Source organism: Stenella coeruleoalba (genome assembly GCF_951394435.1).
Source record: "Stenella coeruleoalba genome assembly, chromosome: 13".
In the NCBI taxonomy this organism is placed as follows: domain Eukaryota; kingdom Metazoa; phylum Chordata; class Mammalia; order Artiodactyla; family Delphinidae; genus Stenella; species Stenella coeruleoalba.
The window spans coordinates 69,743,503-69,762,522 of NC_137159.1; the positions used below are offsets into that span (position 1 = coordinate 69,743,503).

At 42.5% G+C, this 19,020-nt stretch overlaps 1 protein-coding gene and 1 pseudogene across 3 annotated transcripts in view; both read right to left on the minus strand.

Moving 5' to 3' along the window:
• DRC1 (dynein regulatory complex subunit 1) overlaps window positions 1-19,020 on the minus strand; it is a gene marked incomplete at both ends in the record, with an annotated part of 46,133 nt that overhangs the window by 5,823 nt on the left and 21,290 nt on the right. For both annotated transcript variants that reach the window (XM_079940898.1, XM_079940897.1), the window contains 6 exons: window positions 5,310-5,396; window positions 5,941-6,030; window positions 7,215-7,327; window positions 9,954-10,186; window positions 10,528-10,662; window positions 11,642-11,781. In XM_079940898.1, the coding sequence (XP_079797024.1) occupies window positions 5,310-5,396; window positions 5,941-6,030; window positions 7,215-7,327; window positions 9,954-10,186; window positions 10,528-10,662; window positions 11,642-11,781 (798 nt within the window). The remainder of the gene's footprint in view (window positions 1-5,309; window positions 5,397-5,940; window positions 6,031-7,214; window positions 7,328-9,953; window positions 10,187-10,527; window positions 10,663-11,641; window positions 11,782-19,020) is intronic.
• LOC307196150 (small COPII coat GTPase SAR1B-like) lies at window positions 3,849-4,443 on the minus strand (annotated as a pseudogene). Its single transcript has one exon. The product of its transcript is annotated as a small COPII coat GTPase SAR1B-like (transcript).

Genomic DNA, 19,020 nt, shown 5'->3' on the forward strand with positions numbered 1-19,020 from the left:
GACATGGTGATTCCTGGTCGGGGAAATAAGATTCCGCATGGCACCGCCAGAAAAAAAAAAATCCAAACAGTGTACTCTAAATTAAATCAACACAAGATTTTCTGAGAGACTTCCTTGTATATTAGCTATTTTCAATGTACTCTGGTCAAAATTTATTTGGCAATAGAAGCCTTGCAAACTTCAGTCGTGTAAGTGGCTAATAAGACTGAAATGCCACGTTGAGCCACATACCAAGTACAGTTTCAGAAAATGTAAACTGTCTCCTGAAACTCTCAAATCATGTCAACTAGAGGTACTCTGTTTTTAACGATGGAACTTGTGAAAATGTTGGGTTAATCAAATCATTCTGCAGAAGGCAAGAAACACTATTATCACAGCCATTACTCTATTTTAATGATTTATAAGTAGCTTATGTGCTGGAAAGCACTACACAGAAGTGTGAGCCAGTTGAAAACTAAAGAAAAGAAACAACGTTCTGTCCAAGTTGAAATTTCATTATCAAAAATCAGTGAGGGCAGAAACAAGTTAGTTTCTACTTTTGACTGAGAATTTTTTTTACCATTTTTTTAAAATCAAGTATAGTTGATTTACAATGTTGTGTCAGTTTCAGGGGTATAGCAAAGTGATTCAGATATTATATATATATATATTTTTTTAAGATTCTTTTCCATTATAGGTTATTACAAGATACTGAATATAGTTCCCTGTGCTATACAGTAGGTCCTTGTTGTTTTATATACAGGAGTATGCAAATGTTAATCCCAAACTCCTAATTTATCTCCTCTCCTCCCCACTACCCCTCTTGGTAACCATAAATTTGTTTTCTATTTGACTGAGAATTTTAAAATAAATACATTCAAACTCTTAAAAAAAAAAAAAAAAAAAAAAAAAAAGAAACAACGTTCTGTGTATACATTGTAAACCACAGTAAATGTGTATACGTACACAGGCACACAAAACGAAAATTTAGATCTATGCAGGCAATGTCTGAATTCATACTTCTTTGGCACTCAAGGATACTGGGTCAACTAAGCCAATGGCGAAGAATATTTTTTCATACGCTTTAGGAAATATCTGTGCCTCAATTTTTTTAAAAAAATAATCTTCGATCTAAAAATTCACCAAGATAAACTGGAATCCATCAATTGAAACAGTTACACAAAACTATAATTAACAGCAGTCATTGAAACAGGTGTGAGGTTAAGAATCTCTTCTTTAAAAATATAAAAGCCAGCTGAGGCCCTCTATTTTTAGAGTTTTGGACTTAAGATTTTAAAACATCTTTTGAACACTTCCTGATTTATATGGAATCCAATCTTAGCTTGTATACAATAGTGTTAATTACATTTTCACACTTTACAGTGGGAGGAACAAAATTAACCTGTGTCCTCAATACTACCATTTACCCAGAAACTACTCTGCAAATGTGCACACTTGCACAGGCACATACAGAGTATATGTTTTCCCCATGTGTTTTTACTGCTTCTCGGCATTCTCTTAACTTGCTTCTTCTGAAGGAAGCAGTGACTCAGTGTATATGCTCTGAGGAGATCTCAGAGCTAGATGGTAAGCCCAATGGCTGGAGAAATCTGAGGCCCATCTCCCTCAAGCTGGCAGGAAAGTACAGCTTCATTTCCAGAGGTTCAGGCCACAAGACTCTTACATCATTGGGAAAATATCCAGTTTAGCTGTGGTTCACAAGGTGACTTTGTTCCTTTGATGCCAGTGACAGACCTAGAATGAGAGTTCTGGAACAAGATATTTTGTACCAGAAAGCAAATATCCTCTAGAGAAACCACTAAGCTTTTTCCTTTATACCAATTTATAACACTAATAATTAACTTCTCAATGATCACAATAGATACTAGGAAATACTTGAAGAAAGGCATGTCCCTGTAACTACTGAAAAGATACCAACGACAAGAAGCAGTTACTTTTAATAAGGCTTAATTCTGTTTAGTCAAGATATTAAAAATGAGTACTTTAAATATATCTGGCAGAATAACCCAAGAGGCTGAAATATCATTTGCTACTTTTCCCATGGTGCTACTGATGTTTCTAGGCAGGGAGAAAGCTTTTTTATTTTCGTTTAGAAGGAAGCTGAAAGTGAAATAGAATAGGTGAATTCCTAAAACCAAATGTCATGGTGAAATGACCTTGTTGGTTTAGCTAACTGGTAATTCCTTCCAGGCATGTCCTTCAATCCGTATTTTCTTCATATATTGCATTATTGATGAGAGAAGGGACTACAGTAACTCTGATCTGGACAATAGCTAGAGAAAACACTAATTCTGATATTAAAATCACTCTTGATGGAATTGGAGCAATCTATTCTCAATGGAATTGGTTAAATATACTATAAAACCTTGGTTTGTGACAAAGAGAGGAAATCTTAAGCTTGACAGTCTTTAAAAATAAATATTTGGCGCTTGTCTTTCAGCTAATTATGGGACTGTCCGACATATGGAAAAAAAGAACTCAATTTCTTAGGAAATTAAAATGCTTTAAAAAAGCTAACTAAAATCTTATTAGAAAGTCTATCAGTGAGGCTTGCAGACACTATCACATGGCAAGCACTGTATCTAAAAACAAAAGCCTTTTGTGCTATAACATGAGAGCTAACTGAGAATAACTTAAAAAAATAAAATTAAATATATGGATTCATTTTCTTTCCACCAAGAAATAAAATATGCCAAAAATGCAGAAGAGCTGGAGGATAGGAGCAAAATCCCCAAACGTCTCAGCGACAAATGAAGCAGAATAGGCTCTTTTTCCTCAGATGCTGGTCTCCACGATGAAACCGCGCACAAGACCCTACTTGTCGTTTGCCCTGGAGAGTACCATTAAGTAGAAAGAGACTGCGGAGTACCTCTAAATGTGGGGAGACTGCTGCCTGTCACTACTTTTGGTGAAGAGGCACAGAACACCAAACCGGGCGCCAGTAAGACGGAGCACTTCAGAATCAGACAACGGGAATGGGCCTGTCAAACCAAAAATTAACCTTGGGTTGTACCAGAAGCTGTGTTTTTCTGCAGAAGGCCGATCCCACAGGGACTAGGACATGGACCCCATCAGCACTGGTAATGGTAGTGTTACAGATAAAAATACACATGATTCAGAGATAAATGTGGTATAAGTTGCCACCAAACACAACTTGTCTCCTGGAAAATGCAAAAACCTCTAGGAACTTAGGCATTATTCTAAATATTCTGAAGCAATCTCCTTTCCCAGTAACCCCCCCATATAGATAATATTAAACATGCAAAATTTCAGAGCATACTAGCCAGATAAGGCACATTAAAAGGAAACATTTGCCCAAGAAGGATGCCAGATATTAGGGTTTGCTTTATTGCATGACGTTTGCATAAGAAAAAATAATGAAAACTGTAAGGCTTCATGCAATCATCAATAAGCTAATTATTAACTGTTCACTTAAGATAGATGGACACATAATCTAAAATTTTAAAACTAGTTCCAAAAAAGTACATAAAAAATGTAACGTGATGAACTTTTAAATATGGTTTACATTTGTAGTTTCATATTGTTAAAAAGTGCTTCAAATGTAGTCTGGAAAGTTGCTCTTTAAAAATGGTGCTGGGGGTAATGTCAGATTATAAACTGTAGAAACTAATTATTTTTATGGAATTAGAAAGCTAACATTGTGATATTCAAGCTTACTAGAATCAGTTTTCAATTCTAACTCAAATTAGGTTGATAAAATATTAATAATCTAAAAAACACCTGTTTTCTAACCAACAAAAGTCTATCGAATTCAAGTTATGCATGTTGAGTGATCAAATCTCTGAGTAGGCCTGAATGGTGAGACCTTGAACCGATGGGGGCTGGTGTTAATCAATGTACTGCGCCATCCAGCGGAAACCTTCTGCATAGCCTCGTCTTTTGAGCACACGACACATGAAAACTTCTAAGGGCTGGGCATTCAGTTCTTTCAGAGACACACTGCCCTTTCCTGTTGTCTGACCATATAAACCAAACATCTCTCGCAACCTCTCTTCACTGATGGCTTCAGGCCTGTCAGTCTTATTCCCAAGAATCAGTATAGGCACATTAGCAACAGTTTCATCTGTCATTAGTGAATGAAGTTCTTCTTTTGATTCTAACAGCCTTTCATGGTCTACACAATCTACCAGAAATACAATGCCGTTGATAGCAGGAAGGTAGTTTTTCCACACTCTTCCAGCTTGAACATGTCCACCCAGATCAAAAGTTGTAAAGGTCATGCCAGCAATGGTTAGTTCTTCTGAAGTGGGATGTAACATTGGGACATGTTGTCCAAGTCCGTCATCTTTTAGCATGTGTAGCAATGTTGTTTTTCCCACATTATCCAATCCAAGAAATACCAATTTACCAGTTTTCTTATAATCCTAAAAACTGCAGCACACTGCTGAAACCACTGTAAATCCAGTCAAATATGAAGGACATAGCCAAATCTTATAGGGTCTGCGATTGGAGAGAACACAATTCCTTGCTTGGCGTCGGCCCTACTCACTCCGACACCAAACTGCAAAGAGCGATGGCTGCCGCGGCCCTAGTCCCTAAAAGTTACCTTATTGCCTCTTCTAGGAGGTGTTTGTTCATATCCCTTGTCTGTTCCATTGACTTGTGGGTCTTTTTCTTATTGGTTTATGAGAGTTCTTTATATAGTAAGGAAATTAGCCCTTAACTGTGATATGAATTAAAAATATTTCCCTCATCCTGTCATCTGTATCTTAACTTTGCTTATAGTGATTTTTGCTCTACAGAATTTTTTTAATGCAGTCAAATATGTCCTTTTTTTTTTAGCTTCTGTGTTTTGTCCACTCAGCCAACTCTTTTCGGAAGCATAACAGGATACTCACCCTGGGTCTAACAATACTAAAAACATTTTTTAATTCAAGTTTTAATTTTTATATTAAAATTTTATAATATTTTTAACATGATGACTTCCTCAAAATAGTCAATTACAATCAAGATAGGTATTAAAAATGGGCCCTGCTTTGCAGGGAAGTGCTACGGATCAAAATATTCAGAACTTGGTGAGCCCAGGTCTCATGTGGTTGAGGCCTGGCTTTGAGGGAAGGCCCTGGAAAAGACTCCTTGGGCCTCAGTATAAGAACAGCATCTCATTGCCAGCCAGCCTTCCCTTTACAAAGACAAAAAGTAATAATAACAAGGGAAATGCTGGGTTAGCTATCCTTGACACAAAACCCTCACTATTTCTCCAGAAGTATTATTCAAAGGCAGCAATGCTCTCTGGGGGTTTCCAGGAGAATTTTAAATGCTCTCTTTTTTATTACACGTCACTTTACCTGGCTGGGAGGTGAATGATGAGCTTGGTATTTGAGGAAGAAGTTTACCAGTTTATACAAGTCATCCTCATTTTCGATTCCAAGGGCCTGAGGGAAAAATAGAATGACTGCTCAAATACCGCACATCAAGAAGCGCCCCTCTCCACGTGGCTCCGGGAGTCACCAGGCCCTCAGCTCCCGAGAGCAGGGGGCTCGCTCCCCTCAGCAGCCCCAGCGCCTGCCATGGCCCAGAGTACAGGCCATTCAAGACCGGAGAGCTCAGTGAATCTGGACACGCACATCAGAACAGAGGAACGACGTTCAGGTCAGGAACGGCTCCATATAGGCCTGGTGGGCACGAGAATGCTAACGGGGCTGAACCCACATCTCAGTCTAGGGGCGGAGGGGAGAACCTACGGCTGAGAGCTGGGCCATGAGAGAGGGACTGACAGAGGAAGGGGTGGGATGGGAGACATCGATGCGACTCTGAGCCCAATTCGTACATGGAAAACAGGTGAAGGGAAGGATGTGACAGGGAGCCGGGGAAGCCCCGGGAGCCCCGCATCTACTCCTGGGCTGAGGCAATGCTGGAAACCCCAGGGGGCTGTCTTTACCCCAGGACCCTCACCCACTCAGCCCTGGGGGAACTCACTGAGAAGATGGCGTCCAACTTCAGCAGGTAACACTCGTTCTTGTCCAGGGGCAGGAGAAGGCTCAGCAGCTTCCTCTCTATGAGGAAACCCTGAGGAGAAGGAAGACGACATCTCCAGTCAGAGACAGGGTTCAGGACGAGTCCCAGGCCCCGCATCCCCCCTCTGGGTAACTAGCCAGGGACGACTCCACAGAGCAGAAGCCCAGGGCTGACACATCGGACAGCAGGGCCCTCGGAGGGAGGCCTTCCCGGGATGCCTAAGAGCCCTTCCCAGAGACAAAGCCAATCCTCACGATGGACTGAGTTCCCCGCACCTCGCCCACAAGCCATGGGGCGAACACCTGGGCTCCCCGCCGCAGTCCAGACGTGGTCCAGTCCCGCTCCCACCCGCCCATGTCACTTCACTCAAATGCTACTCCCCAGACATCTACCGGACACAGCGGTAGGCAGTGAGCTGGAGGAGAGGAGGGCTGGGGGGAGATGGAGACACCAGAGCAGAACACGGTGCACGTCAAGTGCGGGGGTGAGGGGGGAGAAGACTGGGTGCCCGCTCGGAGTGGGAACAACGCGTGGGGGAGGGCTCCTTGGAGGGGTGGCCACCGGCAGCAAGCCTGCGGACAGAGGGGGGCACCCGCCGGCCGCCTCCTTCAGCTGGAGCTGCCCTCGGTGGCAGGAGCCCCCCCTCGTGCCCAAGAACTGTCCCAAGTGGACTGGAGGCTGACAATCTTTGTGCCACCTGCTTCCCATCTCAGAAATGAAAATCTGCCTAAACACCCATTCTGTTTGGGTACAATAAGACTTCTAGCTGAACCAGCTCCAACGAGGCCTTTACACCAATTAGTTTTGCTAAGATACAGTGAAGATATCCAAGGCCTAACACCCCCAGAGTAATTGCAGGCTCAGCTCCCAGAGAAAGGCCACCGTGGGTTGTGGCCACGCTACTGTCAGGTGGATGCACGGAGGCGAGACGGGTGCCCTTTCTCTCGCAGATGAGCAATTGTTTAGCATTTCTTTTTTAATTAGCAGGAGCCCGTTGGCTGGCCTGGGCCAGGCTTGCTGACCACGAAGGTAGGGCCTGGTGACCAGCCAGGTCAGCTCTGGAGCACGACAGCCTCTCCGCGACCCCATGAAGCCCAGGGGCCGCCCCCAGCACCACCCTGAGGGCCGGTCCAGTCCTGCCTCCAGACCACCTCTGGCCCGTCCGGTGTCATCAAAAGCAGCCCTCGAGAAGGGCAGGAAGTCGGCCAGGCCACCCGCCAGGAGCCCAGCCTCACCGACTCGTCACACAGGAGCGTCAGGATCTTCCTGGTAGTTTTCGCTGACACTTGCTTTGGCAGGTCCAGGTACGACCCTGGTTCTGAGGTGGCCTCCTCTGCCCCCTCCTCTTCTGCAGAGGGGCCATAGCGAGAAGAGAGAGAGAAAGAAAGAGAAGGTGACTCCTTGGGCTGCTTCACTTTGAGGAACAGTCAAACGGCTTTCCTTGAGGAAATGTAGGCCTTAAAAGGCGTCTTTAAGGCACTAGCAAGTTCCTTTAGCTGAAGAAAGCCCATCACGTGGGGAGAACAAAAAGGGAGATTGGGGGTCGAAATAAGAGACTATCTGGAGAATTCTGCCACCCTTGGCCAGCCTAGAAAGCCTCACTCTTCCCAGTTTCAACTACCTGGAAACACCATGCTCAAAATCCAGCCTTGACCAGGAAGTGGTAGGGAGACCGTGAACCTGTTTATTATTTGAGAGAGAAATCTAACACATCCACCACGTGGTTTCTAAACCTGCAGAAGATTAGAAGCAGCCCATGAAAATGCAGGAAAAGTAGCTGCCTCACAGAATAGTGTCAGCACGAACTGGCAGCTGGTAGCAACAGCAAAATTTTCCTTAATGAAAATTTTAAAAAGTGTTTTATGCTATACATCCCTCAACTGAAAATAGTAATACAAATCATTGCACTGCCCAGGTTTTACTACTTGCTCAAAAGGTAAAACAAGATAATATATATGAAAAGATTTTGAAAAGGACAAGAGCAAATTGCTGGTGGAATGCAAAATGGTACCATCCCTATGGAGCAAGACCCAGAAAAATTACAGAGGCATTTACCCTTTGATCCAGTGATCCTACTTCTAGGGAAATATCCCGACAATTCCCAGGCAAAAACATGAAAACACAAAGGCACAAAGCTATGTGTTACAGCAATATTCTAATAGCAAAAACACCAAGAAAACTGGAGATATCCCAAATGACCATCAACAGAGGACTATTTGAATAATTATAGCCCAGTCACACAATAGAGCACCAGATAAAAAAGGAATGAAGAGTATTTCTTCTTCCTAGTGTAGACTCATCTCCAGGATATATTGTACATAAAGAAAGCAAGGTGGAGAAAAGCATATGTTCTCATTTACCTAAAAATTGGTTTATATAAAGACATACACATTTGTTTATAATTTTAAAAAGTAACAGAAGGATAAAGCATAAATTATTAAATAGTTACCTAGAGGAGAGGGACAAAAGAGGATAAAAGCTATACTTTATTGAGTATAACTTTTTTGTACATTTGACTTTGGAAACGTAAATATTTTACATAATTATAAAACAAAATTCAATTGTAAAGGAGCAATCACTAACAATCAAAACTAACATGAAACAAAAAGACCTAAGCGTGTATACAGTTGGTGACATAACCACATAGAAAGCATTCCAAGTGACTTTAAAAGACAGTAATCTGTCTGTACATCCCTAGTAGGTTGTATCCTAAGAACAAAAAGAACTGCAAAAAAAGTTTAAACCCTTTTTAGTAATCATTTGTTAGTGGCAGGGTTGCTCTTTTATTCTGAGACTATTTTGTGGTACCATAAAAACGTATATGAGTAATTATTTTGAAGGCACTGACTATGAAGATTTTCAAGTTAGGAGAAAGGAGATACACTTTGATAAGGTTAAGTAAAAAATTCTGACATCCTGATGACTCGGAAGCATTAGGATTATGTTTTAAAGATAAAATAAATCATGTATCATAAATACATGATTTATTTTATGTTTATCTTTAAAACATAATCCTATACCCTCGGCTCACCCACTGAGAAGGCCTGGAAACGATGACCAGTCAAACCAGTGAGCCCTCCAGCACCCAGACTATGGTTTCAAAATGCCATTCCCTATTTAAAAGGACGAAGTCTCCTTGGAGGAATGGCTGATTCCAGACTTGAAGCAGGAAAAACATAATGTGAGCCTGGAACATCTGGTCATTCTGGAAAGCCACGAAGCTATCAAAGACTGCTGGGGTTGTGTCGAAAGGACCCAGAAGCCGACGTGGCCAAAGATGGAATAAGTAGGGCATTAGTAAGGACGATAACTGTAGTAAACCGAAACATCACATTCGTTTAAACCCATGTGTTCATAAGGAAAAATTTAAATAAAACCTCATCGGTCACCTTTAGAAGATGCTAGAGCCCCCGTCTATTTATTCTGAAGACTAGTAAACAGAAAAAAGACTAAGCACTCTCCTGCTTTTCCTGTACAAACTGTATCTCAGGGTAGCAGATAGCTGATGGGGAGAAGATTCTCTTTTCAGACGGGTTCCAGCTAATAAATGAAGGCAGAATGATGGAACTCAGAACACCATTTTGCTGCAATCCCTAATGCAGTTAATGGATCTTAGACAATGGTTATCAATGGTTGCTAACATCACAAAGGGAGACAACTTGGCATCAGTTTATCCCAATGGAGGTAGGCAACAGTGTATATAGGGAAAATAAAGTGAACTTGAATCTGATCAAGCTTCTAGATCTAAGTACCAGTTTATAATACAGGGGAGAAGGTAAAGCAATAAATTAGAGGAAACTTAAAAGTCATATCAACCAATCATGCTCTCTGGACCTCTTAAGCTATGAAACCTTATCCCCCAGATAAGGGAACTGCTTTCATTTCCCTTATCTGTAAAAGGAGTGGGTTGACCCGATGTTCTCAGAGGGCCCCTCCACTCCAGCTCGAAGATGCTATGACTCTGTTCCAGTCACCTGCTTCCATCAGCACTTCCTCTAAGATTTGCGTGGCCGACTTCCGCTGCTGCTGAGAAATTGGTCCCACATTCTTCAGGAACCAGAAGTCAGGTGCTGTCCAGGGGAGCCCCAGGTGATGGGTATGGATGACCCTGTCTACATCAAAGGCTCTGCTTATCAGATCTTTTGCCTCCTCTTCATTCATCAGCCAAATCTCCCGAAACTGCTTGTCATCAATGAGAGCGAAATGCCTGTGAAGGAGAGTTATTGACTGGGGCCAGCTGATTCCAGTGCCAGGCCAGCCCCCGTCCCCACCCCCAATTAGCAGCAGGGCAAGGACCGAGGCAGAGCTGTGGGAAATCCTGAGCCTGGCCCAATCCCTGAGCCCCTGATTCTCACCTGTGAGAACAAGGCAGGTGACATGCAAGTAAAGGGACAGGAAAGACAGCACAAAGGATTCTCTGGTGCCCTGGTCCAGCTCCCCAGAAGCAGGTGATTTATCAAAGTCTGATGAAATCACCGCCGCTACCAGCTCTACCCCTGCAACCTCTATCCTAGGGCACATGCCTTGGGACCCACGTCCCTGAAATACCTCATGGCTTTCTGCATCTCCTTGAATTGCATCACAAAGCGTTTGTAGTCTGAGGTTAGGGACTGGTTCTCCTCCTGAAACTGCTTTACCTGCTTGTTATATTTTGATCTCAGATTGTTAAGTACATCATGAAGGCTGGGTTGAAGAGGAAAAAAAAAAGTTAGTCTGCAAAAAAAGGAAAAAAAAAAGAGAGATACACTTAATCTCTGGTAGGAGGAATATGGCATTTTTATGTTTTTTGTTTTGTTTTTTTTCTTTTTTTGCGGTACGCGGGCCTCTCACTGTTGTGGCCTCTCCCGCTGTGGAGCGCAGGCTCCAGACGCGCAAGCTCAGTGGCCATGGCTCACGGGCCCAGCTGCTCCGTGGCATGTGGGATCCTCCCGGACACGAACCCGTGTCCCCTGCATCGGCAGGCGGACTCTCAACCACTGCGCCACCAGGGAAGCCCTATTTTTATGTTTTTATCTCACTTTCTTTTGTGGTATTTTCTAATTTTCTAGAATGCACATGTACTGCTTCTGTAATTACAAGTTGAGCATTACCCAGATAGCCGGGCACACATGAGAAGTGACACATTGACATACTTATGTTGGCATTATTTGCAACAGCAAGAGATTAGAAGCCATCGAAATGTGCATCAGTGTGGGACTGGGCAAGTAAATCCTAGCATGTCTATGCAGTGGAATACGAGGCAGCTTAAGAAATAATGTGAACCTTCTCTACGAACTGGTATGGAAACATCTTCAAGACATAGAACAGTGTGTATAGAATGCTATCGTCTGTGTAAAAGCAGAAGGGGATGAGACTGTCTATCTGTGTTTGCTTGTACGTGCGTGAGGAAATTCTGGACGAAACAAAAGAAATGAATAATGGTCACAGAGGTGGGACAGAGGACCCAGATAAAGGAGGGATGGGAGACAGACTTTTTGCTGTAAACTCTTTTCGGGGTGTGGGGAGGGTAGAACCAGTTGAATGTTTCCCCCCCCCAAAAAAAATATTTTAATAAGAATTGGTTATATTTTTAACAGTTTCTACTCCTACAAAAGAGTACAGACCCATCCCTCTTTTCAGCACAGAAAGGCCCAGAACAAAGACGCTGTGCACGCTAGCTTACCAGTTGATCTTCCTCTTTTGCTGGGATTTAATCACTGTGCTTTCTTCATCTCTCTTCTTCAGCACCTGGAAGCTGTACTCTAACTTCTCTTGGTTTAGCTGATAAGTTGCTTTCATTTGCTGAAGCTGTTGCTCAAGAATCTAAAGTTAAAGTTTAAAAAAATAATCCTAATTGGCCCTGGTACAATTTGTCATGCATGAGGGTCCCTGGTTGTTTGTTCTGCAGTCGTATCAGAGGAACCTTAGGACAAGTGTCTCCGCCTGAATTCTTAGAAAATTTATCATTAGAGGCAAACTAAAGGTCAACCAGAAAAAATACAAATCATTCAAGTGCAAGCTAACGTCTACGTGCTTAAAGTCTAAGAGAGATCAGAGTTAGAGCACAGTTCAAGTACAGCTACCTCTCATGCTCTGCTCCAGACCCTTCAGAGAACGAGCAGCCCCACTAGAAAAACCATAAAAGTTAACATGGCCACAAAAAACCTGCAAGGTCCCCACTCTGACCTTCCAGTTGTCAATGTCAGTGTTTAGCAAACCGTGTTCATTTTAAAGGAGGATAGAGGCAACCGTCCTTACTATTTGGATCATCATTAGTTGTGTTCATTCATTCAGCAAATATTTATCGAGTGCCTATTATATGTCTGATGCTTTTCGAGGTGCTGCTGGGAAAACACAGGTGAAAAAGGCCCAGTCCTTCCCTGTCTAGGAGAGGGACAGATGAACAAGCACTGGTGACAAGAAGCAAGATCAGGGTAAGCACAGGTATGGGACCAATGAGAGGAGGGTTCTCCCGGGCCCTGAGGGCAGGGCAGGCGTCCCTGAAAATATGGCATTCGCATGTCTGAGGCCTGGAGAATGAGTAGGAGTTACTCAGGTGGAGGGGAGAGAGGTCTAGAGAGGCAAGGGAAAGCCAGGTGCTTTGGGGAAACCATGAGCAGTTTAGGACGTGAGGTATGAAGCAGGGAGGGAATGGTAGAGATGAGGCTGACAGAGCAGCAGGGCCTGACAGAGCTAGGAGTCTAACGCTTTATCCTTGAAGGCAAAGGAGGGTCACTAAGACGTTAGGGGGAAGAGTAGAATTACTGGTCCACGCAGGGTAGAAAGGTCCTTCTGCAGCTGGTGAAAAGGATTAGGGAGGGGCAAGGCTGGAACAGGGCAAATATACTGGCTCGCTCCTGCCTTTCTCGAATGGAGGTGCAGCAATGGAAGATGCAATTAAGTACAATCAGATCTGGATAAGGCAGCCATGTGACATGCCACATACCACACTCTTTCAAGCCTCCTTCCCGTCTGCCTCCACTTGACTACAGACCCTCCCCAAGGAGTCAACAGAGGAAGGAAGAGATTCCAGACTGCTCTGGGTCATCCTCAAGGAGCAGAACTGGCCAGGAGGTGATAAACAGGAGAACAAAGGCAATCACCCATCATCAGAGGGTGAGTCATTCCCACCTTCCCTGTGGAGTCGGTGATCCCCACACTGTAACTGAGGGAATTAGTCACCTCAGGATTTGTTTAGCTACCCCAGAGATTTTAAATTTTCCATTATGGGACAAGAATTGAATATCTCCTTCAGAACAGAAGGCCTGTTCTATCTCTTCTTTAACAGGTGGTCAGTGAAGAACCATCTTGGTCACCAGGATGATAACTAATTGTACCCCTCAATTTCTCTACTTTCAGTCAAATTTTTATTTACTTTTTTCTAGTTATATGCTTTTCTTTGCAAAAACTTTTCCTCATTGTGAAAGTAATATTTGCTCATTGTAGAAAACACAGAAAGTACAGTAAAGGATAAAGAAGGAGACATAGGAGAAGGGGGAAGAAAAACTACCCATAATTCCACCTCCCAAAGGCAATTTCTGTTGACATACTGGCCTGTTCCTTTCCAGTGTTCCTTACATAATTGAGATGTAACTATACCTACAATTTTATATCCCACTTTTCTCCTTTACTATTACAACTTAAGAATTTTCCATGCCCATCAAGTTTTATTAATATAATTTTAATGGTGCATATTTTTATATTATAATTTACCCTATAGGAAATATTTATGTTTACCATATACCATAATGTTTTACCATTTCCCTACAGTATATACATTTACAAATGTATAAATACATTTATATTGTTTTGATAATCTTCAATATTATAAAATAATGGTGGGAAGAATTACATTTAAAACTTTGGGGGTATTTTGTTTATTTCCTTAAGGTAGGTTCTCAGAAGTGAAGTTCAAAGGCTCTCCACAAAGCAATTTACGGTTCACACCCCACTGGCCGTGTGCAAGTACCCGCATCCCCACCCCGTCAGCTCTCAGCACTGTGCAGGGCAGGCCCAGCCCTCGGGTAGGGAGCTGTCGGGAGCCGCACCGCACTCTCCTGAGCAGGATTAAAGTTTAATTTAGAAATTCCTGACTTGAATATTATCCCAAAGAGCCTATGGAAGGTTCTGAAGGCATAGCCTCAGCTCAAGTGCAATTAGCTGGGGTGGTCCCAGCCTGAGCCACTGCTCCGGGCCCTGGACCCTTCTAGGGATGACTGTGAGTGCCGAGTGGGGAAAGGGACGCTCAGCAATTCTTCCTACAAAGTCATGATGATTTATGCCACCGTGCTCCAAACAAAACCAGCCCACTACTTCAAGTGTGACCAGCCCTGGACACCGGGGAGGCCATTCGTCAACGTGGTTTGGCACAGAAGCGCCATAGAAAAGCTCCTTGTTGGATGGCGACAATCTGAGAAAGGGTGAACACTCACAGAGAAGGAGGGTCTCCAGAGCTGCTCTGGATCTGGAATGACAGTGAATGAGTACCAGGCTTTGCTGGGACGGAGGCACCCAGGAGCCCCATGACCCTGAGTGCCTGGGTGTCTGCTCTGACCATGTCCGGTGACCTCTTTCTTCCTAGGGCTTTGCAATGAGCTCCTGTCACTGAAACAGAATTTCCCAAACTTACTTACTATAGAACAGTTTTTATACTTATTTACTTATAACACAGCAGGAGCACATGAGTTATAAATGTGAGAGCCCTACCATATGAATTCTCGTGTGAATTTCATTCAAAAGGCAGATTATTACACAATAATAATCATGTAAATGGACTCTATTTTTCCTACAGAACACATCTTGAAAGGAAAAAAATATCACTGGCATCACTTTTTTTGTTGGTCTTGTGAAACCACCACCAATATTTCACCTAGCTGAACACAGTTTACAAAACTCTGAACAAAAGTAACTAGGCCATGTCTTTTTCTTTGTGACCTGAAGGAACTTATAACACCACACTCTAACCAACTGAGCTAACCAGCCGCTCGATGTGGCCTGAAAGACCTTAAATCTGAGCTGATTTTATAGACGAATATATATATATAATAATTATAATCCGTCACCTGACTGTTTTAATTTAGGGTTCTGCTTGTACACGCACTTGAATTGTAGTCGCCGATTTTATTTCCTCTCGTTGAAAACATTTGCCCCTGCTCTTTGCTAATGCTCTTAGGGAACTGACGCCTGGAGGAACGAGCGATGCAGCGTACATGCAGATCACACATCAGCCCTCCCTTCACCTCCACTCTGTCCCAAGACCACCACAGGGCGCTTCACGTTCGTGATGCCACTTAGGAGTGGCTGGCAGTGCTGTTGATGAATTTACAGAACTAATCACGGTCTCCTGCCTCTTGCAGTTCCGTGTCTACAGCCGGCAATTACATGAATTCTGTTACTCATCATTTGTTTGCAACACCTTCTGCTCCTGATAATTTTAGTACCGGTGACTCTATTGTTAATTATCACAGGTTTTAGTCTCAATATATAGCTGTCCTTGATTGTCATACATTGAGTATAGTTTCATATTAAAAAATTGTAATCTGAAGTGAGAGAGTGGCATGGACATATGTACACTACCAAATGTAAAATAGATTGCTGGGGGGAGCAGCTGCATCACATAGGGAGATCAGCTCGGTGCTTTGTGACCTCCTAGAGGGGTGGGATAGGGAGGGTGGGAGGGAGGGAGACGCAAGAGGGAGGGGATATGGGGATGTATGTATATGTATAGCTGATTCACTTTGTTATACAGCAGAAACTAACACACCATTGTAAAGCAATTATACTCCAATAAAGATGTTAAATAAAATAAAGTGTAGATATTTTTAATACCAAAAAAATTGTAATCGATCTTGTTAAATGCTTGTGCTTATTATTCAATTATCCAGAGGAATTTTGCAATGTTGTACTCCGTGTTCCGAAGACTAATGGCAAAACGTCATGGTTAGTTTGGGGGAATAATTTATAAAGATTACAATCTAACCCGCCACAAAAATCCTTCAATGTTGCACGTACTCCAGGTGTTGATCGCACCTCCCTTTTCCCCTCTTTTTCCTGGGGCAGTAGGAGCAAGGAAGCTGCTTTCTGGAGCCATCTCCTACCCTGGGCTGACGCCGCCGGTTGCCAATACCCACCCAGCAGAATGGAAATTTAGAACAGCCTTTCTCTCTGGCCTTCTCAGATGATTCTAAAGACCCCACTGAGCCTCTTTATCACCGATCTCAACCCTGTGGGGATGGGAGGGAACCCCTGGATTCCATTTGGAACTGCAGACTCTCCATCCCACACTCTTGCTTACCCTTTTCTTCCCTGTTGCTCACTCTTTTATACTATTTACACTATTTATGTAGCTTGCTTTCTCGCTCAAAAGATTGTAAATTCCTTAAGGACAGAAATTGTATCTTATTTATTTTTATGCTTTGCACCCTGTAAGTTCACAATACTTGTTAAATAAATAACTTGTATTTAACTTTTTGTGATGAATATTCTGGTACTAAAGTTGAACTAAACCATTTCACAATTTTAAATGAGCAGGTAAGGCCTAAAAATAAAAACCATTTGCTTCCTGCATCAAGAACTAAGTGTTTCTAGCAGTTTTATTTTGGGGTGGTGGGCAGCAGTGGTAAAATCTTCATTCATTGCTAGTGTGACCTTGCTAGCAGTAAGCACTTGAAAAGTACATCTTCTTATTTTTACTTCTTATGCTTCACCTATCAAACCATATCTATGTGTATTGGATCCTTTGTATTTTTGTGGTTTGCAAAAATTTTAGTTCCATATTTTAGAACTGACACAGTGCTATGAATTAGTGTTAGGAATTGAGCTGCGTGCCGTTATCTTTTTGACAAAAATCGACACTATTTAACTTTACTATCTAGTGAATACAGCTCAGAGGCACTATGATAAAGTTCAGTCTAGTGAAATATTCCACATATTGCAATACGGGTAATCCCTGATTTGATTACCTTTTCCCAGCTAAAGTGTGGAGTGTGGTACAGTGTACTCAACTCTAACACAGGAAGGAACTGTTACACAGAGGAACTGCACACACTTTCCCACTCTGAGAATCTCCATCTGCCTGCCTCCTGCATACCCACACTCCACTGTTAGTCCCTCCAGACAGAGGGAGCCAGGAAAGCCAGGTCTCCCAGGCTACCTGCCTCTCTGCCGCTCACCTCCCTAGTCTCACCCCCTAACCTCTATAATCTCCCCATGTCCCAGAATTTTTTGGCTTCGTTCAAGCATTTGAACATTGGATTAAGAACATGAGGTTCCACTCCTACAGCTCAATAGCAAAAAAATACTCAGTTAGAAAATGGGGAAAGGACCTGAAGAGCCGTTTCTCCAAAGAAGATATGTAGATGGCCAACAGGCACATGAAAAGATGCTCATGACTAATCATCAGGGAAATGCAAATCAAAACCACAATGAGATATCATCTCACACCTATTAGCATGGCTGTTTATCAAAAAACAAAGGATGGCAAGTGTTGGCAAGGATGTGGAGAAAAGAGAATCCTTCTGTGCTGCTGGTGGGAATGCAAATTGGTGCAGCCGCTAAGGAAACAATATGGAGGTTCCTCAAAAAATTAAAAATAGGACTACCATTTGATCCAGTAATCCCACTTCTGGGTATATACCCAAAAAAAATTGATCTCGAAGAGCTATCTGCACTCCCACATTCACTGTAGCATTATTCCCAATAGCCAAGGTATAGAAACAACCTAAATGTCCGATGAAGGACTAATGGACTTTTAAAAAGTGGTATATATACAGTGGCATATTATTCAGCCTTTAAAAGAAAAAGGAAATCCTGCCATTTGTAGCAACATAAATGGACATGCAGGACGTTATGTTAAGTGAAATAAGCCAGACACAGAAAGACAGATATTGCATGATCTCACTTACATGTAGGATCTAAAATAATCAAACTCCTAGAAGCAGAGAGTAGAATTTGCTAGGAGGGACTGCCAGGGGCTGGAGGAGGGGAAGATGAGGAGGTACTGGTCAAAGGGTGCAAAGTTTCAGTTATGTAAGATGAATACATTCTGGAAATGTACAACAGAGGGCTTATGGTTAACAATACTGTACTGTATATTTAAAAATTTGCGAAGAGGGTAGATCTTATATTAAAGGTCTTTACCACAAAAGGAAAAACGAAACAAAAAAGAACATGAGTTTCCATTATTTCACTGTTTGAGGCCAACAGTATGTACTTTCGTCATATAAATGATCGTAGAATCAAGATAACTTGAGAAAGCTTAACAATAGCCATTTTCATTAAAAGTGTAATGTGTACAGCCCGCAGAAGCAGTGCGGCTTTCTTACAGACTTCTACTGTCCTTTGTCTAACGCTCAGCTCTGTGACATTAATATAAGAAAGGCTCAAGGAAATTCTCAACTGGAAAAATATTTGTAATCTAATAGGGTTTGGGGGCGGGGGTTGCTTTTGTTCAGGCCTTGTCTTGTGGCTTTCGGGATCCTAGTTCCTGACCAGGGACTGCACCCAAGGCCATGGCAGTGAGAGCGCCGAGTCCTAACCACTGGACAGCCAGGGAATTCGCTAACAGGGTTTTTTAATTTAACCTCGTTATACAAAGCTACAAGAGGAGTTAAGACCTGAAATTCTACCAAAGGCTGTGTGGAAAAGCTTTAATCTAACACGTTTTTCTGGAGAAAGACTGAAATGAATAGAACATGAACATGCTTGAATAATAAGACACAATTACATTACATCATCTAAATATAATTAGGGATTTTTTTTTTTTTTAACTGATGTTGAAATACAGAATCCTAGGTTTGGAAAGAACTTTAGAAACCAGAAAAATCTAACCTCCTTCCCACGGCAGGAATCCTTCTTCTACACTGAAGACAGACATAGTCATTCAGTCTGTGAATACTTTATGAGATAAGGGACTCTTTGTTTTGTGGGCTGACCCTTTTCTGTATTAGACAGTTCTAAGTCTGAGGAGGTTCTTTCTGATGGTGAGTCAGAACCTGCCTTACTGCTACGTTCAACCGTCAGTCAGGGGGCTGTGTGGCATGTTGGGAAGGATACAGGCTACTG